This window comes from Trichosurus vulpecula, chromosome 2, assembly GCF_011100635.1.
Source record: "Trichosurus vulpecula isolate mTriVul1 chromosome 2, mTriVul1.pri, whole genome shotgun sequence".
Lineage (NCBI taxonomy): Eukaryota > Metazoa > Chordata > Mammalia > Diprotodontia > Phalangeridae > Trichosurus > Trichosurus vulpecula.
In genome coordinates this window covers 88,049,052-88,075,778 of record NC_050574.1, presented here as the reverse complement: position 1 = coordinate 88,075,778, position 26,727 = coordinate 88,049,052, and the positions used below count along the sequence as shown (strand labels likewise).

General features: G+C 41.2%; 1 protein-coding gene and 1 pseudogene across 1 annotated transcript; both read right to left on the bottom strand.

The window, feature by feature from the left end:
• Window positions 1-10,055: 10,055 nt before the first annotated feature.
• On the bottom strand, window positions 10,056-11,163 carry LOC118836654 (olfactory receptor 52Z1-like). Its single transcript, XM_036743886.1, has one exon. It carries the CDS (start codon window positions 11,100-11,102, stop codon window positions 10,056-10,058), a length of 1,047 nt encoding a protein of 348 aa, XP_036599781.1. The 5' UTR covers window positions 11,103-11,163.
• Window positions 11,164-23,235: 12,072 nt separating this feature from the next.
• LOC118836653 lies at window positions 23,236-24,237 on the bottom strand (annotated as a pseudogene).
• Window positions 24,238-26,727: the final 2,490 nt, after the last annotated feature.

The following is a 26,727-nucleotide window of genomic DNA, read 5'->3' as shown; positions in this document are numbered from 1 at the left end:
GCTCAAGGTCACACAGCTAGTAAGTGTGTCAAGAATCTGAGGTCAGATTTGAACTCAAGTCCTCCTGACTCCAGAGCTGGTACTCTACCTACTGTGCCACCTAGCTGCCCCTCCCATAACCTTTCATTTCTTCTTCCTCCTCAAGTCCCTGGACCTTCACTCTAGCTCAGCCACACATCTTGTCATTACCCACAAGTGTTCTACTTCCCTTATTAGAAACTCACATTATCCTCTCTTATCACAATCTCTCATCCTTCCACCTCTCTAGATGCTTCACTTCTCCTGCACATCTTCTTTGGCCTAATCATGACCCCAATCCATCTACCTCTCAGTACTTTCTCCAGAACAGAGGCAGTTACCTCTGCTCTGACTTGACTTTCCTTTCTTTCCAACCTCAACCCAATAGTTTGCCATTTCAACTCTACGCTAGTTTCTGCTCTAGAATCCCTTGCCCAGTAAGTCATTTATTTAGTTCCTGTTAAATGCCTGACATTGTGCTAAGTGTTGATAGTCTCTGTTCTTAAGGAGCTCACAATCTAGTGAGAGAGACAACAGGAAAGTAAATATGTACAAACAAGCTATATACAGGATAAATAAAAAATAATTTAAATAGGAAGGCCATAGGATTAAGAGGGATTGAGAAAGCTTCTTGTAGAAGATGAGATTTTAGTTGGGACATGAGGGAAGCCTGGAAAACCAGGAGGAAGAGATGAGGAGGGAGGACCTTCCAAGCTTAGGGGATAGAGAAAAGGTCCAGAATCTGAGAGATGAAGTAACTTGTTTGTGGAACAGCAAGCAGGCCAGTGTCATTGGGTTGAAAAGTACTTGAGAGGCAAGGCAGTAAGACGTGAGAAGATTGGAAAAGAGTGGGGCAGAGTTGGTTATGAAGAGTTTTGAAAGCCAGACAGAGGATTTTGTATTTGATCCTGGAGGTGATAGGGAGCCAATGGAGTTTATTGAGTGGGAGTAGGGCAGGGTGATGTGGTTGAACTTGAACCCTTGTCCTTTTCCTGATCTTGCCAAATTTCAACTCCCGATTACTCTAATCACCCACCTTTTCCACACCTGATCATGGGCTGAACAGTTGGAGGAAATCTCACAACCATGCTGACATAGCATGTGACAACTTAATGATAGCCAACCTCACCTGGGCTCTCATTTTTACCAGGCCAGTCATTATTTCTTTTTATTTGATTCCTTATCTGACTCTCCGTAGAAGCTGCTCCAAAACTTCTTTTGCCTCCTTAGACCACTCTATATACTCTTCCCTCTCACATCTCTCAGCTGAGGAACTCGTCCTATATTCTGCTCAAAAAAATTAAAGCCATTCAACATGATCTCCTTCACTTCACATTTTCACCTTAAAACCATTTGACATCATCTCACATTCTCTCCTTTCCCTCAGTCTATGACAAAGAGGTGACCCTTCTCCTTGCCAAGACCAATTCCTCTACATGTGCAACTGATCTGATTCTCTTTCATATTCTCCAGCAGATTTCACCCTCAGGTATCCACTCTGTTTTAATCTTCTGGTTCATTTTCTACTATCTTCACCCATACCCAAGTCCATTCCTTTAAAAATATTCACAAGACACTTCCATTCTCTCAAACTATCACACCATTACTTCCATCCCTTTCTTGGCCAAACTCCTTGGAAAAAATAGTTTACACTAGATGTATCCACTTCTATTCTCACTCTGACCTTTTGCAATTTGGCTTACAACTTAATCACTCAACCGAACTTTCTTCATAGTTACCAATGACCTCTCAATAGTCAAATCTAGTGGTTGTTTCTTAGTCCTAATCTTTCTCAGTTCTGCTTTTGACACTGTTACCCACCCCTTTCTCCTGGATATTCTCTCCTTTCTAGATTTTCATTATCCTACTTTCTTTCAGTTCTTCTACCTGTCCCACCACTCCTTCTTAGTCATCTTTGATGACTCATCATCAACATCATGCCCTCTATTTGTGGGTATCCTTAAGGTGTGTTCCTAGAAACTCTTCATTTTCTCTCTTGAGATACCCTCTCTTATTAAGCTCCTCAGTACCCATGGGTATCTCATCTTTATGCAAATGATTCATACAAATATACAAATACACACATAGGGCAGCTAGGTGGTACGGTGGATAGAATGAAGGGCATAAAGTTGGGAAAGACTCAATTTTTTGAGTTCAGTATGACCTCAGATGCTCACACATCACTGAGCTGCTCCTCCACACTACTGTCAAGATGATTTTCTTTAAGGGTAGGTCTGACCATATGACTTCTCTACTAAATCAACTCTAGTGGCTTCCTGTTGTTTCTTGGAGCAAACATAAACTTCTCATTTAACATTTAAAACCCTACCCAACATTGCCTTTACCTATATTTCCATCTTCATTGAACATCATTCCTCTTCCCACACTCCAAGACACAACCAAACTGGCTTTCTCTTTGTTCCTCACACATGACACTCCACCTCCTGTCTCCATGCCTTCGCAATGGCTATTCCCTATGTCTGGAATGTAGCTTCTCCTTACCTTGGCCTTTCTACCTTTGAGATGCGGCTCAGACATTATCTTCTGCAAGAGGCTTTTCCTGATTTCCCCAAATACTAGCACTTTCCCTCCCAAACTACAGTGTATTAAACAACTTTGTATATATTTATAGAATTTTTACCAAAATGTATTAACTTAATATTTATGCTACATACAATTTTATATACATGCTATCTCCATCATTAGAGTGTAAACTTATTGTATGTATGTCATTCCTTATATTTACATCCCTAGCTTATTCTAGTGCCTGGCATATTGTTGTTGTTCAATTGTGTCTGACTCCTCATTACCCATAAAACAGGGGTGGAGAACCTTTTCATGTTAATATTTAGCTGTAATCTAATAAGGCCACCTTCAAGAAACTTCAATTAGATATACTTTAAAATGTACACTATTTTGCAAAAATCTAACTATTTTGTACTTGATAATTTCAAAAAATGAAAAATATGTGTTAATTTTAAAGTTAACTAACTTTTTATGACTTTGTTGGGTCTTCTTTTTATTGGGAAGCATTTGAATATTTGGTTGTGGCATGGAGGTCCACAGCCCATCCTCTAGATGGGTATCAGTCATTTGTAATGTTAAAGGCATCTTGATTTGGGTTAGGTAGGAGAATGTAGATTCTCAGCAATAAGTGATTAAAGAGCAAGAAAGAATTTTTCAGGCATGTTGCTGAAGGCATGGGTACTCTACTTCACTTTTCCATATTTCAATTGGATCTTTCTTAGCATCAAGCAATGACTTTAAAATGTCATCTACTGAGAGCTCAATCAATTCCATCTGTAGTTCTTTAGGTGCCTTGGTGATATCAACTAGGTGAGGCTGAAATGCTCATTTGAGTGTGATGTCATGATTCTCAAAGTAAGTGAACCTTTCATTGTATTCTCCAATTAATAGGTCTATAACAGCTGTGTATTCTTCAAATGATTCGCATATATCATCCTGCTCACCAATGACCTTTGCTAACTGGGGAAAATGTTCATCTGAAATTTCCTTTTGAAGAAGGAGTGTTTTGAAAAAAAGACAGCTTTATTAAAAAATGCTTAGATTTTTTTTTGCCACATATCATATGTAGACTTAGTTTTTACCTTGCAAAGAAATAGTCGTCATTTAGTTTGACATGATATCACACAAAAAAGCAGCGTTCCTATGGAAATCTTCTTTCAATAATTCACATTGCTGATTCTGTTCCTCATAAAGTTTAACTATCTGTTCTCATAGAGATAAAATTTTGGCTAACACTTTTCCCTGCAATAGCCAATGCACTTTAGAGTCATACGGCAAATCCACACTGAATATCTCATTGTTCAACTTTAGCATGTTACAGAACTGATAATGCCATGTTTCTTTTGCATGAATATAGTTAACAATACTTATAACTTGTGGCAAACTGTCACTTAAAATAGTAGCTTTAGCACAGAGATTTTGCTGATGCAAGATACAATGAAAAGAAATGAGAGCATCTGGATCTGTTAATACTTTTTTATATCTGTGCAATAAACTCTTCATGTTTTCCTATCATGAAAAGTGCACCATCTGTACATACACTCACTAAATGTACCAAGTTCAGTCCAGCTTCACGACATTTATCTTGAAAGTTGCTGAAGATGTATATATAACCTGTGCTGAGTCAGTAGTATCAGTTGATTCGTCCAAAGCAATTGAATTATATATACGTATATATTGTGATACCTGAAGCAGCCAGCTATTGCTAGAAAAACCCTGCCCCCAGCCCCTAACTGCAAACCCCAGTCTGCATAAGAAAAAAACAGACTGAGTTCCTGCCATTCGGTGAGTGTCCTGGGCCCCTAAGACTTTTCCAAGGAATGTAAGCTAATTACCAGGAAAAGCCTAACGATCTTCCTTTGTCTAACTGAGTGGGCTCAGAGATGTCTCTATCTAATGTCAACAGACTGAGCCGGAGCATCCCTTGGTCTGTCCATGGCCATTAAGGATGAAAGCCTCGGCTCTAGACATTATCTTGAATTATATGACTTCTGCCTTATCTTGAGCCTTCCTTGTTGTGGAAGTTATGGCAAGATGGACACAGGGATGCTGGGTTGTAATTTCAGTTGACACTTTGTCAGCTATCTGGTATGTTGTATCTACAATCTATTAAGGAGGTTCCTTTTATCATAGTCATAAAAGGTACAGGCGTGCTGAGTCTGCAAAATGACATTTCAAGAGATAATTAACCACTGTACCCTGTATTCTCTATAAAAACTACACTTGCACTTCAAAACAGGGCCATTGATTTGGGAAGACCCCAATGGCAGCCGGCTAAATAAATTCTCCACTTAAAACTTATACTCTGTGGCATGTCTCACTCGCTTCTGGTATAACTATATATATATATATATATATATATGTATGTATGTATATTCCTTTTGAAGTATTGCATGAAGTTGTTCTGTTAATTTAAGGTCTAATTCATGCTGCTGATCAGCTATGGTTCTCCCTGAAAGAGGCAGTTGTTCGTACTTCGAAACGTTATCATGGTCTAAGCATCCTACAACTTCGACAATGCATTCTTTCACAATTTCTACTGAATGGCTTCCTTTTTTCCCAAGTATATAAGCTACTTTACAAGTTGCTTCAGTGGCATTCTTTATAGGTCTTATTGCTGCTTGAAAGAATTGGTTTTGCTTTTGCTTTTGATCTTTTAATTTCTGCAATACACCCTTTTGTGCCTCTCCCTCTAATTCAAAATATTTGTGGTCCTTAGGAGTGTTATAATGCTGATGAGCATCGAATTTCTTTAATGTTGATATCGCAGTATTACAAAGCAAGCAAATCATCTTATGTTTACCAGAAACAAGATAATATTGCAATTCCCAATCCTCATTAAAAAGAATCTGTTTTCTTCCTTCAGTGTTCTCTTGGTCTTCTTTGACATGGTAGGCTGTTAAACAGACAGAATTAAAAAATATTATTGAGCTATGCACCTATTCATGAATTGCACTTCAAACAGAAATGCAGTGCACTGTTATCAAAGGCTGATAACAGACTGGCCTACTCAACCCCCATAAATTTTCTCCAAACAGCCTACTTCCACTAAGGTGGGGGAAGTTAGAACTAGATAATGAGTGGAGCAGTCATCAACTTAGCCTTTATGGCTTACTAATGTTCTAATTGTGCTGATCAATCTGGGAGGATTATTTTGTTGAAAAATTTTATTCTTTGGTATTTAAAATACATTTATTTTAAAAATAAAATAAAAATATAAAAGATGAAAAAATGTATTAATAAAAATAAAAGGATTTGTTCTGTAAAATTTGGATTCAGTCAGAAGAACACACTTAAGGACCTAGAAGGCTGTAAGTGGCTTTAAGACCACAGGTTCCCTACCCTTGCCATAGAAGGTAGCTGTCCATAGGGTTTTCTTGGCAAGGATACTAGAGAGGTTAGGCATTTACTTATCCAGTGAATCCAGTGTTAGGGTTTTTTGGCGGGGCTGCCTGGAAATTAGAGGTTAAGTGATTTATTTACTCAGGGTCACACAGCTAGGAAATATCTGAGGCTGAATTTGAACTTAGGTCTTCCTGACTCCAGGTCAAGTTCTCTATCCACTGAGCCACCAGCTACCTCTGTATATACTTGGCATATAGTAGGTGTTTGATAAATGCTTCTTTATTGATTGAATCTTAGTTTCTGTTAATGACATGATACCTTTTAGAATAAGATGTATGCTGTCTACAGGCTAGGATTTGCAAGGCTGGCACTGTAGAGTCTGGCTATTGTAATCTAGATGCTATACCTTCAACTCAGGCAGTTACTACCAAGAGAATGGCGGTCATTTGTTTTGAATGTTTATATCAATTAGTTCATTATGAGCCAATTCAATAAGCTTTTATTAATTTAAGTGCCTACTGTGTGTTAAATACTGGCTAGTCAGTGGGGCAGTGGAGTGTTTGAGGTAGAAAGTTTAAGTTTGGCATGGACTCTACCCTCAGGGATCTCATATCTCAGAATTTAATTTTCTCTGAGGATAGATAGCTGAAATGAGGTTACAACATGTGATTGAGTCAATTATGTTTTCCAGAAAGATTTCTTTATTCAAATGGCAGAATATGAATATTTACTAATCCTTACTAACATTTGTCTTAGTAACTAAGATTTGTCTTAATGAGGTATTATTCCTTTAAAGAGTGAGGGAAAAGCAAACTGGGCTTAATTTGGACCAACAAAAAGGAACTGGTTTGTGAAGAAGAAATGCTAAGACTCTTGTAGGGAAGGGTGTCTCTTTGAAATCTTGAAAAAGAAGGAAAGTAAACTCAAGTATAACTTGACATGCTTTAGATTTTTCTTGGGGTAGATTTCTAAAGCTCAGAGAATGATAAATGCTAAGGACAGAGGAAAGAGGCCTTTTAGCTATATGGGGAGCAGGTGGAAGAGCAAAGAATAGATAGGACTCTTGATCAGCTGTAATATCATTCAATGATAATTGATATTAGAGGGAAGGCAGCAACACGCGAATCCAATTTACTTCTATTTTCTCTATCAGAGAATGATATTCAAATTTGGAAAAGCATAATCAGGAATTTCATAGGCTTATAAATTTAGCACTAGAAGGAACTTCAGAGCATCTAATCCATATCTCTTATTTTATATATAATGAAACAAAGGTGCTGAGAAGTTAAAGAATTTATCCAAGGTTGCACAGGGAGTTAGTGGCAGAACCAAGATTTGATCTCTGGACCTCTAACTCTGAATCTACTATGATTTCCACTTCATCATGCAAGACATGTAAAGAAATGGCAGAATCTCATTGCCCTCAGTGATTTCAAGACAACAGACCCTGATGAATATATTCCAGGCTACTGTTGGAACTTGGGCCTATGTCTGTTGAGTCATTGTCAATGATGATGTAAAAATCAGGGAGCATGGGAGGACTGTTGCAACAATGGAGATAGTAGAATGTCTCTATTGTCAAAAAAAAGGTGGAGTCTGCAAAATACAGACTAATAAACTAGACTTTAAATGTTTGAAAAATTTTGGAATACATTATTAAAGGAATGGTTTGTGACTATTTAGAGAGGGAAACAGCAGTCAGAGCTATTGCAGATTCATAAAACAAAAGCTATGCCAGTCTAGTCTCATTTCCTCTTTTTGAGGATAACCAGATGACTTAATTAGAGGAATTTGGTAGATATAATATAACTAGATCTCAGCAAGGCATTTGACAATTTCTTATGATATCTTTATGAGAATGACAGTAAAGAGGGAATGCCTGTATGCAGGAGGTTATAGGGATGCCTGGCTGCCCAGTGCCCCCCTTTTATTTCATTGGCTTACATAAGGATTGTCAAAACATACCTCTGATGCTGATGTTTGAAGTCATGATTGTCGATGCTAGTCCCTGGACATGTGGGTTTATGTGTGGAGTGAAATGCAAAAGCTCAAAGATTAGGAGTTGGATAGAATCTTAGACATCATCTAATTCAATCCTCTCATTTTATAGATGAGGAAACTGAGACCCAAGGAGATGAAGTGACTTGCTCAAGATCAAATGGACAGTAAGAAGCAGAGCCAGGCTATCAACCCACGTCCTGAGAATCCAAATACAGCAGAGCACTGTGCTGCTGTCGTGCTTTGTGATTTTGTGTGTGATGGGAGTCATTTAAGAAGAGTGACTCTGTGTATGGGAGAATGACAGTGAGAGAATTTCCAGAAGCTTGGAGTCTCAGTAGTCTGTTGATCAGTTAAGAGAAAGGGAATCAAGCCTTTGTGCAAAAGAGAAGTTTAATTTGAGGAAGGGTGGGTGCTAGGGCAAGGAAGGATGCTAGTGTACCTTGCCTATGCACTGATCTGTGAGAGACTATGTTTGAGGCTCTTGGTTCTGGTGTTATCCCAAGTGGAATTACTTGTTTTCAGAAACTGGTGAACAGAAATTTGTCAAACTTGGTTTCATATCTTTTACAAGCATTAGCAATTTTTGGGCCTCTGCAGTCTCCACTGGAGAAAAGAGAAGTTGGAAGAAGTTGACTCAGAGCTTGGGATATGAGAAGTCGACTGGATTGTGGGTGGGTCCAGGACTCCTAACAGGCAAGTGATATGAATCATGTCAACTAGATTATGGTAAAGTTAGGTGTATTCAAAACTGATGAATGACTGGATCAAAAGAGGAATCATTAATGGGTCAATATCAATCTGGAATTGGGTCTTTAGCGAAGTGTCCAAATGTCCTTAGATCTATGTACTTCAACATTTTTATTACTGATCTGCGGGAGGCATGGATGGTAGGCATATCAAATTAAAGATGACACAGCTCCACTAGGGATAGTTAACAAGTTGGATCACACAGTTGGGATCTTAAAAGATCTTAATAGACTAGGAAGATTCACTAACTCTAATGATGTACAACTGAATGACAATAAATATAAAGAACTCAAGAAAATGTGTACATATTGACTGAGGGAGATGTAGCTAGACATGTTCATTGGATCATCAGTTTAAAACCAGAAGGGCATTTGGTTTAACTTTCTCATTGTACGTGTGAAGAATCTGAGGCACAGGGGAGTTAAATACTTTGCACAGGAAGTAATTAACAGAACCCAGGTCTTTGGAGTATAAATCCAGCTCTCTTTCCAATGACCCATAGGAAATAAAGCTGAGGGCTTTAGTAGATTGTAAACAGGTGACATGGCAGGCACAAAAATTAAAGTGAATTTTAAGTCAAGAATAGAAGAATAGAGTAGAATGAGGGAGGTGACAATCGTTTCTCACTGCCCTGGGCAGATCACATCTAGCGTGGCATCCTGTTTAAGGAAGGACCCTGACAAGCTGCAGCTCATTTGGAGGATGGCATCCAGGACAATGAGAAGATTAAAGCCTAGGCCATACAATGAAAGAGTGAAGGAAATGAGGATGTTTAGTCTGGAGATGAAAGGAATTAGAAGGACCCAATGCCTGCTCTCACTTACTAAAAGACTGTTGGGATGGAAGGATAAGACTTGTTTAGTTTGGCCCTACAGGATAAAACTAGGAGTAATGGGGAGAAGCAGCAGAAAGGTCACTTTTGGTTTGATATAAGGAAAAGCTACCCAACAATTAAAGTTATATAAAGTTGGAATGAACTGCCTCTCCTGCATGAGTGGGGATCAGGTGGAAAGAAGATAACCTCTTGTTGGGGGTATTGTAGAGAGTGCCAGCACAGGGTCTGGAGGACTCCTGAGATTCCTTCAAGCTAAGCCCCTTGTGCCTCAGATTCCTCATACGTGCAACGAGAAGGTTAAACCAAATGCCAAATGATGATCCAATAAACATGTCCAGCTACATTTCCCTCAGTCAATATGTAATTTTAGAGGAAGAATTGATAACCTAAGTATAGTCTTGTTACTTTCTGACTGAACTTCAATTGTAATCACTGTCATTCAACTCTGGTTTTCTTCCAGACCTAAGTAGGAAACTCACCATGAGTCTTTTGTGAGGATTTTCTCCACTCTAGTCCCTCCCCATTGATCCCAATGGCAATCAGACTGGAAGGTCTTTTGGGGGGGGGGTGGAGGTGGGATCGTTCATTGTCCTGCCCTCTGGAATAACTTTGCTAAGTGTTGCTGGATCTCCTTGGTCCTGGCCCCATAGATGACAGGGTTGACAAGGCAGGGGATCAGCAAGTAGAAGGCACTGATCAAATTGTGTACATCCTGAGGGGCAGTGCGGGCCACACGGTACACAATTGAAGAGAACAAAGCGGAGCCATACACAGTGAAGATGACAAGCAGGTGAGATCCACATGTGTGAAGAGCCTTTGAGCGGGCACCACCTGAGGAGATCCTAAAGGCAGCATGGGTGATGCGTGTGTAGGATGTTGCTAGGAGAAGAAGGTCCAGGATCCTATTGAAGACCCGGAGGGCAAGTCCTACGGTCTTATTCAGTGAGATGTCTCCACAAGACAGCTTCATCAAGGCCATGTGCTCACAGGTGAAGTGACGGATCACATTGGAGCGGCAAAAGTGAACTCTTGAAGCCAGAACCACCACGGAGACCACAATGCCCATACTCCGGGTGGCAGCCACTCCTACTAGCCCTGCTAATACCTGGCCTGTCATGATCTCTGGATAGCGCAGTGGGTAACAGATGGCAATATAACGGTCCAGAGCCATGACCAGAAGGATGTTGCAATCAAAAGCTAGTAGAAAGTAGATGAAAAACATCTGGATAAGGCAACAAACCAAAGATATGTGATTGAAGTGGGTGGAGAAACTGAAGAGCATGGCAGGGACCACAGTAGTGGCAGTGCAGATGTTGATGGCCAGGAGTAGGCTAATGAGTGCATACATGGGTTGGTGCAGGCTCCTCTGGGTGGTTACAATATAGATGATTAGGCCATTGGATGAGAGGATCACCATATAGAGACAGAAGAATGGGAGGATCAGAAGGGACCGTGATTCCTTCAGTCCTGGGAAGCCCAATAAGAAGAAATTGGTGTAAGAGATGTTGAAGGTCACATTCCACCCTGACATCCTTGCTAGGACTGGCCAGAAAGCTCTGGGGTGAGGGAGGAGGGTCCCCACGTCCCTTTTCCTGATACTCCTGAAGGTGAATGCAAGAAACTCAAACATTATTGCACAAAACTTAGTAAGAGAGATCTTCAAAAAATGACTATTCTCTCTCCATTGGCAAATCTGTCTTTCAAATGGATGTAAATAAATTAATCAATCAAGACTCTATTGGTCTTGATCCTAAGGTATATAAAGACTTACAGTCTCTATCCTCAAGGAGCTTAGAGTCTATTGGGGAAGACAACATGTACACATAAAAATATGCTCAAAATATATACAAAGTAAATAGAAGATAATTTTTGGAGGGAGGCACTAGCAGATAAGAGGATTCGAAATGACCTTATATAGTAGGAGACACTAGATGTGAGCTTTGAAAGAAGCCGGGCATCCAAGAGGCAGAGGGGAAGAGGTGGTACATTCCAAGCTTAAGGGAAAGCTTGTAAAATGACAGAGAGATGGAGAGGATGGAATATCAGGTGAGAGGAGTAGCAAAAGCCAGTTGGAGTCATAGAGTATATGCAGGGGAGAAATATATAATAAGCCTGGAAAGATAAATTGGATTAAGATTGTGAAGGGCTCAAAATGCCAAACAGAGGAGTTTTTATTTGACCTTAGAGGAAATAGGGAAACACCAGAGTTTTTTGAGCTGAGAAATAAGGGTCAGACCCATCCTTCAGGGAAATCATTTTTCCATCTTGTGGAGATTAGATGGAATATGGGAGAAACTTGTAGCAGGAACACAAGTTAGGAAGGTATTGCAGTGGTCCAGAAGAGGGGTGATCAGGTTCTGAATGTGCACATAGGGAGAAGGGGATAGATCATAAGAATAACAATAACAATGTACATTTTCATAATGTTTTAGGGTTTTCATACTATTTTTCTTACAACAGCCCCGTGAGATAGGTAGTTCAATCAATTTATCTTGATTTTTATACTTAAGAAGCTTAGACTCAGAGAGGACAAGGGAGTTGCCCACTATCCCTAGCTAGTAAGTGTGTGATGAATTTGAATCTGGGTGTCCCAAGTGCAAGTCCATTGCTCTAATCATCATTTTACATCAATACTTAATTAAAGGATAATACATTGTCAAAGTGGAAAGGAGCCTCAGAACCCACTAGTCTAACCCATACCTGAACAGAAATCCCTTCTATAACATCCTTGTCAGGCATACCGCAGCCTGTGCTTCAATACCTACAGTGATGGGGAGATCACTTCTTCCTGAGGTGGCCCATTATACTTTTGGATAGCTCTAACTGGTAGAAAGTTTTTCTTTATAAGGGGCTGACATGTCTTTCTCAAGTTCTTCCCCCTCTTCTCTGCTCACCCCTCCCCATTAATTCTAATTCTGCCCTCTGGGGCCAAGCAGAACAATTCAATTCCCCCATTCCCATGGAAGCTTTTCACGCTTGAAGACACCTAGCATGAGCCCCCTTCACCCTGTCTTTTCTTCTCCAGCCTAACACCTCCAATTCCTTTCTTACTTTTATTCCACTTACTTTTTACCTTACTCTTGTAAGGCAGGATCTCATGACCTTTCATCATTCCATTTTTCCCCCTTTTGACTCTCCCCAGGTCATCAATATCATTCCTAAAATGTGGTTCCTAGAATTGAACATAGCATTACAGATGTTTTCTCACCATGGCAAGAGATGGCGCTTCATTCTAGACGCTACATTCCCTTTAATTCAGCCTCAGATGGAATGAGTGGAAGAAAAGAAATGAAAGAATGTTTATCTAATTGTCTTGGTATTTCTACTCATATGTTGTTTGCATTTTTTCTCCTAGAAGATATTTTTTTCAGCTTTTCTGTTTTCTGTGGGAAGTTAGCCTGGAGCTACTTGTAAGAAGACTGTATTGATTCAAATTCTAGCTTTGTCACTTGTTCATCTGGCTTTGAGCAAGTAGCCTAACCTCTCTGGGCCTCTGTTCTTCATGTATACAATGAGGGGGTTGGAACATATGATGCTCTCCATAAAGAGTCCCTACTAATTCAAAGCTCCAATCTTATGATTCTGGTCACTTATCTTTTGTTGTCTGAACACTTGGTTTGTTCCTGCCTCCAGCCCTGACCTCTTTCCTGAGCTCCAGTTTCACATCACCAACTACCTCTTGGACATCTACAATTTGGATGTCCTACAGCCAGTTCAAACTCCATATCTCCAAAACAGAGCTCATTATCTTTCACCCGTAACTTCTTCTCTTCCCAGATTTCCTAATATTATCTTTATTTTTACCTTCCTTTGGGTTCTGGGTGTTCTAGACCATGGAGACAGTTGAAACTGTTTAAAATATATAAAGATCTTTTTAAAGATAAAAATCTTTGGTACATAATTTCTGTTTTGGAGAGGTGTAAGAGGTCTTGGGGACTGGAAAAAAGGTCCTAGTCCTTTTTACCTTGCTGGTTATGTGACGTGAATGTCCTCCTTTGTTTTTTTCTCTGAACTATGCTCTTCCTATTAGGGCACCATGATCCTCTCAGTTAGCTAGGCTTGCAACTTCAGAGTCAGACTCACCCCTCCTATCCAATCTGTTGTCAAATCTTGTCCTCCTTTTACCTTTACTACATTTCTCAGTAATACATTTCCCTTGCCTTTACTCACACAATTGTCACGCTGGTGAAAGTTCTCATCACTCCAAAGTTTGGACCACTGCAATAGCCTTTTAATTATTCTCTCTGTTTCAAGTCTCTCCCTACTCCAAGCCATCCTCCACTAAGCTGTCAAAGTGATCTTCTTAAAGCTCAGGTCTAACCATGTCACCCCACTATTTCATTAACTCCAGTGATTTATTATTATGGGCAGTAGGTGGCACAATGGATAGAGGGTTGTGCCTGGAGACAGGAAGACCTGAGTTCAAATCCAGCTTCAGATACGTACTAGCTGTGTGACCCTGGGCAAGTCATTTAACCCTGTTTGCCTTAGTTTCCTCTTCTATAAAATGATCTGGAGAAGGAAATGGCTAACCATTATTTCTTTTCTTTGCCAAGAAAACTCCAAATGGGGTCATGAAGAGTACGACACAACTGAAAATGACTGAACAAAAACACCTAGGATCAAACATAAATTTCTTAATTGGCATTTAAAACTCTTCATAACCTGCCCCCTTCCTGCCTTCCTGTCTTCTTACACCTTACTCCCCTCCACACACTCTATGTGACACTGGTCTTCCTGTTGTTGCTAATACGCTACAATTCATCTTCAAACTCTGTGCCTTTCTATTGGTGGTTTCCCATGCCTGGAATGCTCTCTCCTCTGCTTTATGCTTTCTATGACATCCTTTAAGATTCAGTTCCAATCCCACCCTCTCTAGGACACCTTTGCTGGTCTGTCTCCTTGCTCACCTTTCCCTGCCTCCTCTCCATCTGGCATTTGAAATGACCTTCTTTTTGACCTGTATCTATCTTGCTTGTAGAGTCATTTGCATGCTATCTCCCCTCTAGGCTGTGAGTTCTTGGAAGGCAAGGACCTAGTTTTTGCTGTTCTTTGTATCCACAGAGCTTAACAAATAGTCATTGGCACACAGTAAGGGCTTAATAAATGCATGTTGATTGACTAACTTTCCCTCCCTTCTCACCTTCCTCTACCAAAGCTGATCTTATCCTTTTATGTTTTGTTGAGGGGATCCAACTTTTCTCATCTCTTCCCTCTTCTTTAAGGTGTGCGTAGATAGATCAAGCCTTAATTTAACCAGACATGTTACAGTTTAATCAGGATAATTGTACAATTGTACAATACTTCACTTGGAATTAAGAAAGAAAACTGTGGAGCACCAGAGAGCTGAAGCTGGCTAACATTAAGCATATGGATCCCAGATCTAGACCTGGAAGACCATCTTCTCTCACCCCTTAATTTTATTGCTGGGGAAACTGAGGCCCAGAGAAAGCGACATTTAGCATCCTGCAGGTAAAGATCCCTGTATGATATGGGGAGTTTCAATGCTTTAATTCACAGGAAGGAATTTGTTTTTGGGCCTGAATTTGTGAGATAGGCCCTCCTCAGCCTATCTTACATCTTACCATATGGGTAACTAACTCTTCCACAGAGGTATTCAGACATACACACATAAACACTGTCTCAATACAGTCACATGTCAAACTGATATACACATTATGCAGTCAAACACAAAGACCAATGACCAAGCAGAGACATCCATATTCTCACATCTACAGACATACAAAGAGTTGTATACATACATGGAGATACATGTACAGAAAGAGACCAATATGGAACCTTATGAAAAGAAGCAAATGCACACACAGACACAACCACATGTGTCCCCTGGCATTCCATGGGAAGTAATTGGGGTGTGATCAGTTGGACCTCATTGTGAGTCTTAGAGCAAACCTCAGGCTCCCACAGCTGTCCCCATCCTACCGTAGCATGGGTAAAAGAATCTTTGTGTGCCTCATCAGGCATAAGTCCCATTAACACTAGGAAACCCTCAAGCCTTAGAGAAGAGGAGGATGGATTTTCCCTAAACACCTGGCTGACAGACAGGAGATAGATGCCCTGGGAGATTGGAGCTGCTGTGTTCACTGAACTGTTAAGTGGTGGCATTGGAAGAAAATTCTGGACTTCACATCTGGGAGAGCAGCCAGGATCCTCCTCCCCTTTCATTATTATCCCTCCTTCTATGTCCCTACTTAGTTTGTCCCAGAAGACACAAGTAGGAGTACTTAGGGAAAATTGCAGGTTGGCAGATGTTGACTCAAAGGAAAGGAAAAGTCTCCTAGAAATAAGAGCAATCAATGGGTAAATGGGATTCCTCGGGAAGCAGCCGATTCCCTGGCAATAGAGGTAATCAAGCAGAGGCTGTTGGAGAGAGGATTTCTATCCAGGCATGGTTTGGATTCAGTGCCCTTAGGACCACTCCTGCTCTGAGAGTTTGTGATTTTGTGTAGCACTAAAACTTGAGGCCTTTGAGGGGGAATCAGGTAATTGCAGGACAGGTATGAGCAGGATCTCTGAGGGCTCTCTGGTTTCTCTACCTCAAGGATATAACCTGAGGGGACATGTTAGCAAGGGAAGTCCAGATGCATATGGCTCTTGTTGGCATAGGATTCAATTTCTCTCATCAGATCATATACTTAGACTTGGAAGATTCATCAGGTTCATATGGTGTAACCCCCTTTGTATAAAAGATGAGGAAACTGAGGCCTAGAGAGGATACGTGGGATTTGAACTCATGTTCTCCAGTGCTCTTTCCAATACATCTTGCTGTTTTTTGTACTAAATTGATTTCAAAGCAACAAATACTTATCGAGCTCCTATTGTGTACAAGAGTTTTTAAAAATTGGGCATTGGGGCTGCAAAAGTGGAAAACCTCTCCTTTTGCTGCCACCCTGCACCCCTCCCAGTCCCAGATACCACTGGCCAAGATCTGTTACTCACCAGGATAGGCAGGACCTCAGATCTTGAACTGTGCTCCCTGTGTGAAGGTTAAATCTTCCTGAGCTTCCCTGAGGACTTCCTCAGGCTCTGCCTCTGCCAATCAATAGTATCCTCTTGGGGGATGGCTCAGGGTAAGAAGTCTGCATCTTGACCAGGCTCTGTCTATGCCCTGGGTTAGCATCCTTGGGGGGAAGAGATCATGACTTGTATCATGGGATCATGGGATTGAGGGCTAGAAGGGACCTTAGAGACCACCTAGTACAACTCTTTCATTTTACAGATGATATAACTGAGGACCAAGGAAAGAAAGGAACTTGCCCATGTTGCAGATCTAGAAAGTGGCAGAGTTAAGACTAGAATCCAGGTTCTCTGACTCCAAATCTGGCTCTCTTTCCACTACCCCATGCTACTTTGCTCTCTAGGTTCAGGGTATGAAAGCAGAGTCTATATAAACCCTCAAAAGGAGGTATAGAGAGCAGGTTGGGCTAGATCTACTCTAAGGTTCTAGCTCTGAGAGCCTATGAAATTTTATAAGATACCAGTTCACTAATTACCTCTCCTTTCACCATCACCCTCTATAGTAACTGTTTTTCTTTTGGCCAGCAACCTTGAGGGTCTTCCCCTCCTAGTTTGATGTTTTTTTGACTAAAGGGGTCATCACCATTTCATTTTGGTACTTTGTTCTAACACTGATTTAATCATCCCTTCCCTGCAGTCTCCATAAACCCCAGATTATCCAATTATATTTCCAAGGGATGTATTCATAACAGAAAAGTGCTATATACAATAATATTCAGAATATTATTGTAGGTAATTGAAAATGCCTTTAAAAGAGTCTCCTTCATGAAACTGAATGGTGCTGTAATCTGCTAATCTAATACTTAACCCAAATTCCCCAGGCCTAGCTTCATTTTCACCATTCTTTGTAGTCCAGCTCCCATGGGTCCTCAAATAAAAATGGTAATCCATCCACCGTGAGTTTATGTTACATCATTCCAACAGGATCCTCACTACAGCAATGCAATTTTTTATATCTTTCTAATTAATTGATTAGTTATTCCACTCCCCATGCTGGCTTTTCCAAACCTTTCCATGCCTCTTAAACCTCCCATAACTCCCCCTTTTCCCACCCACTCAGCTGAGAATTTTGCCTCATATTTCACTGAAGAAAATTGAGGCCGTTCAGAGAGCTTCCTCTTCTTCCCTCTTCTTCATCTCACATCACTCAGAAGCCTTCTGCCACCATCTTTTTCATCACTTTCACAAAATGGGGTGACACTTCTCCTTGACAAGGTAAACCTCCAACATACACAAGTGGTCTCATTCCATCCTGTTTTCTACAGCAGACTCTCCCCTCCATCACTCCTACTGTCTCATTACTATTCAATTGCTTCCTGTCTACTGGCTCCTTGTCTATTGTCTACAAATCCACCTATGTATTCTCCATATTAAAAAAAAAAAGCCCTTTCTTGATCCATCCATCCTCATTATCTGTCATCCTGTATCTCTCCTTCTTTTAGTAGCTAAACTCCTTGAAAAGGCTGTCTACAATAGATGCCTTCATTTCTTTTCATCTTGCTCCTTATAATCTGGCTTCTGACCTCATCATTCAAGAAAGTGCCTTCTCCAAAGTTACTAATGATCTTTTAATTGCCAAGTTTCTGTTCTCATCCTTCTTGATCTCTTGGCAGCCTTCACTGTTGATTGCCTTTTTCTCCTTGATATTCTCTCCTTTTCATGTTTTTACGATAACTGTTCTCCCCCAGTTCTCCTATCTATCTGTCTGCCTGTCTGCTCCATCTTTGTCTACTTTGGTGGATCACCATCCAGGTCATGTCCATTGATAGTAGGGGTCCCCATCTTGTCCTGGGTTCTCTTTTCTTTTCCCTCTATAGTAACTGTTTCACTTTTGGCCAGCAACCTTGAGGGTCTTCCTCTCCTAGTCTGATTTTTTTTTTTCACTAAAGGGGCCATCCTTCGACTTACTTCTTAAAGAGGCCTATTCATTGAATGGGTGTTGCCTCACTCAAAATGAGAACTTGAAAAGACCTTAACTTTAAAAACGCCAGGGTCTCCCACTGCATCCTGGGCCATCTCCAGTCATCCTGGTGGATATCTGCCCACTGGACCCAGATGGTTCTGGAGGAGAAAGTCAGGCTGGTGACCTTGCACAGCCCTCCCTCACTCAAATCATATTAAACTGGAAGTCATGTCATCATCTCCCTGATGTCATGGTCTGTTGTGAGTCCCCAGCCTTGCAACCAACTCGGAGTTCCCCCCAAGCCCCAGGCCTTTGCCTAGCAAAGGGCCTGATCTCGCGGACAACGTATGGGGCGGGAGCCGAAAGGTGGTGAATGACTCCGAATTTTATTTCAGCAAGCAGCATTTTTATATCTTTAGTGACGTAGGTGCATTCTTTGGTTACGTGGGTGAAGGACAGGTAAAAATCAAGACACCTAGGTACTAGGACCGTCCCGACTCTGCCTGCTCTCCTCCCCTTCTCTTCCCGAGCTAACCCGAAGCTCCCTGCGGGCAGGCAGTCCAGGCAAAGAACCAGAAGTTCCATGTGTTCTGGCAAACCCAGACAGAGAGCCGGAAGTTCCATGTGCTCAGGCAGGTCCGGGCAAAGACCTGGAATTGCTAGGGAGGCAACAAAGGTGAGACCCCTCCTCCTGGCTCCACCCATATCTCAGAGGCCTGAGTTTATCTCAGCAGGCCCCTGGGCGTGGAGGTCCGAGGTGGGCAGGGCTCGGCTCTAACTTGGCCCGTAACAATGGTCCTCTTCGAGAATGAAGGACAAACCACAACCACACACAATACTATTTCACTTGATAATCTCATTAGCTCCTGTCATTTCAATTATCATCTTTATGCAGATGACTTTCAGAAAAGGTTATCCAGCCTTCCATTTTCTTCTAACCTGCAGTCTCTCATTCCTGACCACTTTTTAGACATCTTGAGCTATAGGGCTTGAAGATATCTTAAACTTAATGTGTCTAAAACCAAACTCATATTTACCCCCAAACTGTCCCTTTTCCCTAACTTTATATTACATCTTGGCAGAGGAGCTAAACCAGGGTAACTGGCAGGCCTCAAACCTGTTGGTGAGATGCAAGCATGTGAAGACTTTCCACCATGGAATGTGTAGATAAGAACAATTTCTTCCAATGGCTAGGAAGCAGGTGCTGTACAGTGCTTAGAGCTTGGTCAGACATCAAAGACACCAAGCTTATACAATGCATCCTGGGCATCACCAGACATCTTGATATTTGTCTTGCCACTGGACTTTGATGACTCAGGAAGAGAGAGTGAAGCTGATGGTTTTGTGCAACTCTACTTCACTTTAATCCAACTCACACACAAGTCAAGGTGTCACCTGTAATCTACCTATGCCATATCAATCCCCACCCCACCTTCCTTCAATAAAATCCAGTGGCTCCCTATTACCTTCAGGATTAATTTGAAAATCTCCTGTTTGGCTTTTAAATCCCTTAATTACCTGCTGCCACCTATTTTTCCAGTCTCCTTAAGCTTTACATGCACAACCCCCTCCCCACATACTCTTAAATGCTTAGAAAAACTACAATGATAGCTTTTGCCCCCAAAAGCTCCAAATTAAAATTTGTATCACATAATTAAAAATTATTAAGAAAAAACATTCACATGCTTGTTGTTACAAAAGCAGAACAAACATACTAAGCAGTTATTTCCTGCTTAAGGCATTATAAAAGAATTTTTAGCATCAACCCTTTGGATCATCTTCATGTTGACTTCTAAGGTCATTTTTTTATATCCCCCATTGACTAGTACAGTGCCTCCCACATAGCGGCATGTAATAAATGCTTATTGAATTCAGATTCTCAGCATTAATGAGGCATAATGAAGGTCAAACAGAATTTGCTCATCTCAATCACATAACAAGTAGGCCTGAAGGAGTTGTGTTCAGGGTGAAGAAAAGCAGTTTCATGGAAAGACTTGTTCTAAGGAACTTTCTTTATGCTGGTTGTGTGTAGCTGTGGGTCTGAATCACAAAAGGGATGAAATAACCATGAGGTTATAGGTGATTTGGTAAATACTGCCCTGCAGAGAAGCATGTGCTTAATAGTTGTAAATCAGTGTATAGCTAATACTTGGCAATAATAACTCAAGGGAAAACCAGCATATGGAAGAGTGGTTCAATGGAGAACCAATAGAGGACAGTAGCAGCTAAATAGAAAAATAGAAACCTACCCCTCAATAAGAAAATTAGACAAGCAGATGACATCAGAAGCAGCAACCAACAGTTGTAGAGGCAGAGTGTTATTCCAGATGAGGTATAGCATAAAAAGGACAAGATCTCCCACTGCATCCAGGGCCATCTCCAGTTGTCCTAATCTATATCTTGCCACTGGACCCAGGTGGCCCTGGAGGAGAGAGTGAGGCTGGTGACTTTGCACAGCCCTCCTCACTAAAATCCAATTCACTTGCAAGTCATGACAACACCTTCCTGGTGTTATAGTCCTCTTCGAGAATGAAGGACATACAACAACAGCCCTAGATGAGTTATTTTTCTATGCTATAAAATTTCACTCTCCTATATATAGTATGGGAATCTGTGAGAGAGTATGCTCTTGTGTGTGTATGTGAAGGGGGGGGAGAGGATTTAAATTGAACTGAAGTTATTATTATTATTAAATTGAACCCAATAGAAATGTTAAAATGAATTGTCAATCATTTATTTTTCCCCTTCTTCCTCCTTCCCTTTCCCCACTGGGAAAAAAGAAACAAATATCTTGTAACAAACATACATAGGCAAAACAAATTCCCATATTAGCCATATTAAAATTTGTATCTTATTCTGAACCCAGACTCTGTCATCTTCTGTCAGGAGGTGGTGGTATTTTTTATAATTAATCTTCTGGAATCATGGTGATCTTTGCATTGGTTGGGGTTCTTATCTTTCAAAATTTTTCCTTTTTATGTCATGTCTGCTAACTCTAAGTGTCCCCTAAGGCTCTGTCCTAGGCCCTCTTCTCTCTTCCTTCTGTACTATTTCTCTTGATGGTCTTATCAACTACTATGGTTTCAACTTTCACTTGCTGATAATTTTCAGATTTACTTATCTAGGCCTAACCTTTCTTCCAATCTCTAGTCTCATATCTCCAACTATCTATCAGATATCTTGAACTAAATATCTTGTAGACATTTTAAACTCACCATGTCCAAAACCGAATTCATTAGCTCTGCCCCAGCCCTCCCCAGACACTCTCTCCACTTCTGAACTTCCTTATTCCTGTTGCAGGATACTTCTGTCTCCCAGTCACATAAGGTCATGTCCTTGATTCTTCTCTCTCCAGTACACCAAATACAATCAGTTCCCAAGTCCTGCCAGTTCTATTTTTGCAACGTTTCTTTTATATGTTCACTTATCTCCTCTGACACTGCTACTACCCTGGTGCAGGCCCTCATCACCTCATGTGTGGAGTATTGCAATATCCTGCTCTCTGGTCTTTCTGCCTCAAGTATCCCTCCACTCCAATCTATGATCCAGTCAGCTTCCTGACTGATCCTACTGAAGCACATATGTTACCAAGTAACTTTCCCTCTTTAATAAACTACAGCCGGTCCCTATTATCTCCAGAATCAAATATAAAAATCATCTTTATATAGCTTTCAAAGCTCTTCATAACCTGGCCCTTTCTATCTTTCCAGTCTTCTTCTATTTTACTTCCCTCCATGTACTCTACCATCCAGTGACACTGGCCTCCTAGTAAGACTGGTCTTTTTGCTGTTTCTGCACAAGGCACTCCATCCCTTGACTCCATGTCTTGTCACTAACTATTGCCCATGCCTGAAATTCTCTCTCTCCTCATCTTCTTCTCGGAGATTCCCTGGCTTCCTTTAAGTCCTAGCTTATACAAGAGGCTTTTCTTGATACTCCCATAATGGTAGCACCTTTCCTCTGTTGATTATCTCTGAGTTATCCCTTATTTATGTTATTTGCAAATGAATAAATAAAGTATTTAGTTAAAACTTACTCTTTGCAAAGCACTGCTCTAACTGCTAGAGATACAAATAGAAAAGCAAGACAATCCCTGCTCACTTTCTAATGGGAGAGACAGCACCACACACATAGAAGGTTTACATTGCAAGAGGTATAGAAAAGTCCCAGGGTCCTTAGGGCACAGCAGCAAAGCAGATGATAATGTCTATTTTTAAATGCTATTTCTATTGATTAAATCCTATGAGTTGTTGATATTGAAACATTTGATAATGCCAAGGATTTTGGTGACAAGAACATGCCAGGTCTTCAGTAGCTGGAAGAGCTTTTGAAGCCAGCACCTGCAGGAGTAGTTGCCAGGCTGCATCTCCACAAGAGTTGCTTCCAAGGATAATGGCTATAGACACTGGGCTAAGACTATTGACATTCCCAAGGCTCTTGGGTTCAGGATTCAGACCATCTGCTTCAGGGTTTGATGTTTGTATGTGTCTCTCCCATTAGAGAAGAAGCTCCTTGAGAGAAGGGACTATGTCTTTACCTCTCAGTGCCAAGCACATGATCTTTCATGCGGCAGGCACTTAAATATTGAGTTGAGTTGAATAGAATAACAGTCTTCAATGATTTGAATATTCATTAGGTGGAACTGAGGAAGCTAATAAGATAGCTGAGGTTAGTGATGGAGTAGTAATGTAAGGCTCTAATATTTATGCTCCTCTTTTACAAAAAATGAACGGAAGTAATACAAGAAAATATAATGTGAGTGATTATTGGGCCCCCATGTTTCTAAAGGTGCATCTGTTTTTTTTTCTCAATCCCTGAGGTATTATGAAGGAAGCTCTCTTTGTAGGGGTAAGGATGGATTTTTTTCAGAAGGGGCCTGGGCTCCTGCTCTCTGGAATATCTTGACCAGGTGTTGCTGGATCTCCTTGGTTCTGGCTCCATAGATAACAGGGTTGACAAGGCAAGGGAGTAGTAAATAGAGAGCGCTGAGCAGGTTGTGCACATCCTGGGAGGCAGTGCGGGCTGCACGATAGACAATGGAGGAGGAAAGTGTAGAGGTATAGACGGTGAAGATGACCAGCAGGTGGGAGCCACATGTGTTCAGGGCCTTGGAGTGAGCTCCTCCAGAGGAGATCTGGAAGGCAGCATGGATGATGTGTGTGTAGGAGGTACCCAACAGCAACATGTCTGGGACCCGAGTACAGATGTGGATGGTGAGCCCCACTGTCTTGTTGAGTGAGATGTCCCCACAGGACAGCTTCATCAGGGCCACATGCTCTCAGGTGAAGTGATAGATGATGTTGGAGCGGCAGAAGTGCACTCTTGAAGCCAAAACCACTGCCAAGGTTACAGTGCCTATGCTCCGTGCTGCCCCTAAGCCCACCAACCCTGCTAACATCTGCCATGTCACAATTTCTGAGTAATGCAGTGGATGGCAGATGGCAATGTAGTGGTCAAGTGCCATGACTAGGAGAATGCCACAGTCAAAGACGATGAAGAAATAAATAGAGAACATTTGGACGAGGCAGCAGGAAAGAGAAATACGGTAGTAGCGGGTAGAGAAACTAAAGAGCATGGTGGGCACAACAGCAGTAGCAGAGCAAATATTGACTGTCAGGAGCAGGGCAATGAGTGCATACATGGGCTGGTGTAGGCTTCTCTGGGCCACCACAGTGTAGATGACCAGGGCATTGGCTGAGAGGATCACCAAGTATATGCAGGAGAATGGAAAGACCAAGAAGGACCGGGCCTCCTGCAGCCCTGGGAAGCCTACCAAAAAGAAGTCGGTATAGGAGACATTGTGGGTCTCATTCCACCCTGACATCCTTTATCTATCAGTCTTAGGGCTCTGATGGGGGGTGGGTCTGGGGGAAGGGGAGACAGAATCTCTGGGTCCAGTTATCTTTGGACACAGAGCCAGTCTCACTGGGCTGGATGGAGGTCTCTGTCGTTTGTGAGTCTTTGATGTTCCTGGAGGGGAATACAAGAAAAGGAAACATTGTCAGACTCAATTTAATCAGATATTCCTGAGAAATGGGAACTTGTTCTTATCCCTAGTCTTCATAAATGTCTCCCAAATGAAGATGACCTGAGGGAAAAATAAGTGTGGGAATATTTATCCATCTTTATCAGGGACTTTCCCATTGAATCTTGCTCTTGGCTTTATCATTTAATTTTTTGAAAACTTTTTTATCTTTTGCTTATGTATCACTTAAATTTCTTCCTGTATACCTTTGCCTCCCTCCCTCCCAGAGAGCTATTCCATATATTAAAAAGTATTTTAAAAGAAAAAATTATCAGCAAAAAATCAATATTTTGCTTTTCTAATTTTACTCCTAGGTGCCACTCCTAGAAGCCCCCACTTTTTCTCTATTCTTTTCCATGCTGAGATCCTCTTCTGGTGTTCTCAACTCTTTTTGATGAATCAATTTAATCTTACAACAAGCATTTATAAGTGCCTGCACATTGATGTCCTAGGATCCCTACGGTGAAGCTGAATCAATGATTGGTGAGTTCCTGCCCGGAATTTCCATATTATGATACGACCCAGGCATGATTCTCACTCTCCTCATTCTTTGCTCCTTTGCTACCTCTATACCAATCCTCTAGGGATGATAATCCACCTGAACTCATTTCTCGATGATTAGCATATTCTCATCTCATCATACTTTTCTCCTACCAACGATTCTGAGCCCCCAAAGTCATTGTACAAATCCTGTTCCCCATCTCTCACTGCTTGCTCCCTTTATTCCCATTCCTCTCAACCCAACCTCACAATGTTCCACTTGAGATCTACCCTCCCCTTTCCCTGTGCTCTCTGGAATGCCTGCTTCTTAGTTAACAAACTTGTTTTCACCTTAAACCTTTTCTTTACTCTCTCTACCTTCTTGCAGTTACTGAGACCTGGGTCCTTCCTGATGACAAAACTTCCCTGGCCACTCTTTTCAGAACCAGTTACACTTTCATTCATATACCTGCCAAATCACAGTCATAGAGGGAGAGTTGAAACTCCTTGCTCCCAATAGCGACTTCTAGATTCTCCCTGTACCTATACTACTTTCACTTAGTAACTTCTCTTCCTTTGAGGTCTGAGGGAAATTATCCACCACCCAGTTCTGTGCAATTTTACTGGCTGTCCTCCGTGGCCCAAATGCTCTTCCTCCTCATCTCTGCCTTCTGAGGCCCCTGGCTTCTTCCAAGTCTCAGCTAAAATCCTACCTTCTGCAAGAAGCCTTTCCTGATGGAAGTGTCTTTCCTCTGAGATCACCTCCAACTTCTCCTGTGTCAGAAATCTTATTTGTGCAGAGTTGTTTACATGTTGTCTCCACAATTAGATTTTGAAATCCTCGAGGGCAAAGACTGCTTTTTGCCTTTCTTTGTATCCCTAGTTCTTAGCACACTGCCTGGCACATATAGTAGGCTCTTAATAAATGCTTGTTGGCTGACTGACCGACTGTACCTAATGTCTGCAAGACCTTGCACTGGGCAGTAAACAAGATACAAAGATAAATAGGCTAAGGAGAACCTTTGAGGAAAACATGTATGTAACTAAAAAATGCAGTCAGACAACAGATTCAAATAAGCTCAGTAAGCAAAGTAAAGCTCTGAGAGTTCAGAGGGTAGAGGCTATTTTTGAGGTACTATTGTGCAGTGGAAATAACACCCCATTTGGAGTTGGGACCTTTATTCAGATTTTGGCTTTAGCTTACCTGACACTATTCTTACACGACCATACTGTATTTTTATATTTTTCTGCTCCCATCTGACTTTGCTTTATTTTCTGTAAATTGGAAAATTCATGTTGGTTGATGGGTTTCCTTTGCTATCCCCGTTGGTCTCTTTAGACAAGTTCACTCTTCCTCCTCTTAAGAATTATTTGTCTTTGTGCCTTAAGGATTTCATTCTTCAGAATTTCTTCCCTCTCCTGGCCTCACTTCCTCCACAGAATTCTTCCATGGGATCCCACTTATCCTTTCTTTGAACCCTTTGAAATCTGCCTTTTCCAAACCTAATGTGCATGTTGGCTGATGCCTGCCTTCTTTTCCTCTATCACAAATTTTGAAATGGAATGGTTTTTTCCCCCTATCATTTCCATTGTGAGCAACCTAGCGACCAGTTTCTCCCAGAATAGTAGATCATCTCATGGGTTCTTCCATCTTTTGGAAGATGAAATTGTTATGAAGGCAAGCCAAGGAATTCTTAGCTGCCTTGTTTTGTACAAGGGAGCTTTGTAGCCGATGCCCACATAGTCAAAGTCCTCTCTCTCCACAGTGTCATGCCTCCGTACCAGGCTTGTGATCTGTTTCCTTGAACT

Excerpts from the sequence above, each read along its gene's own strand:
- LOC118836654 (XM_036743886.1), bottom strand. The coding sequence starts at position 11,102 with ATGTTTGAGTTTCTTGCATTCACCTTCAGGAGTATCAGGAAAAGGGAC.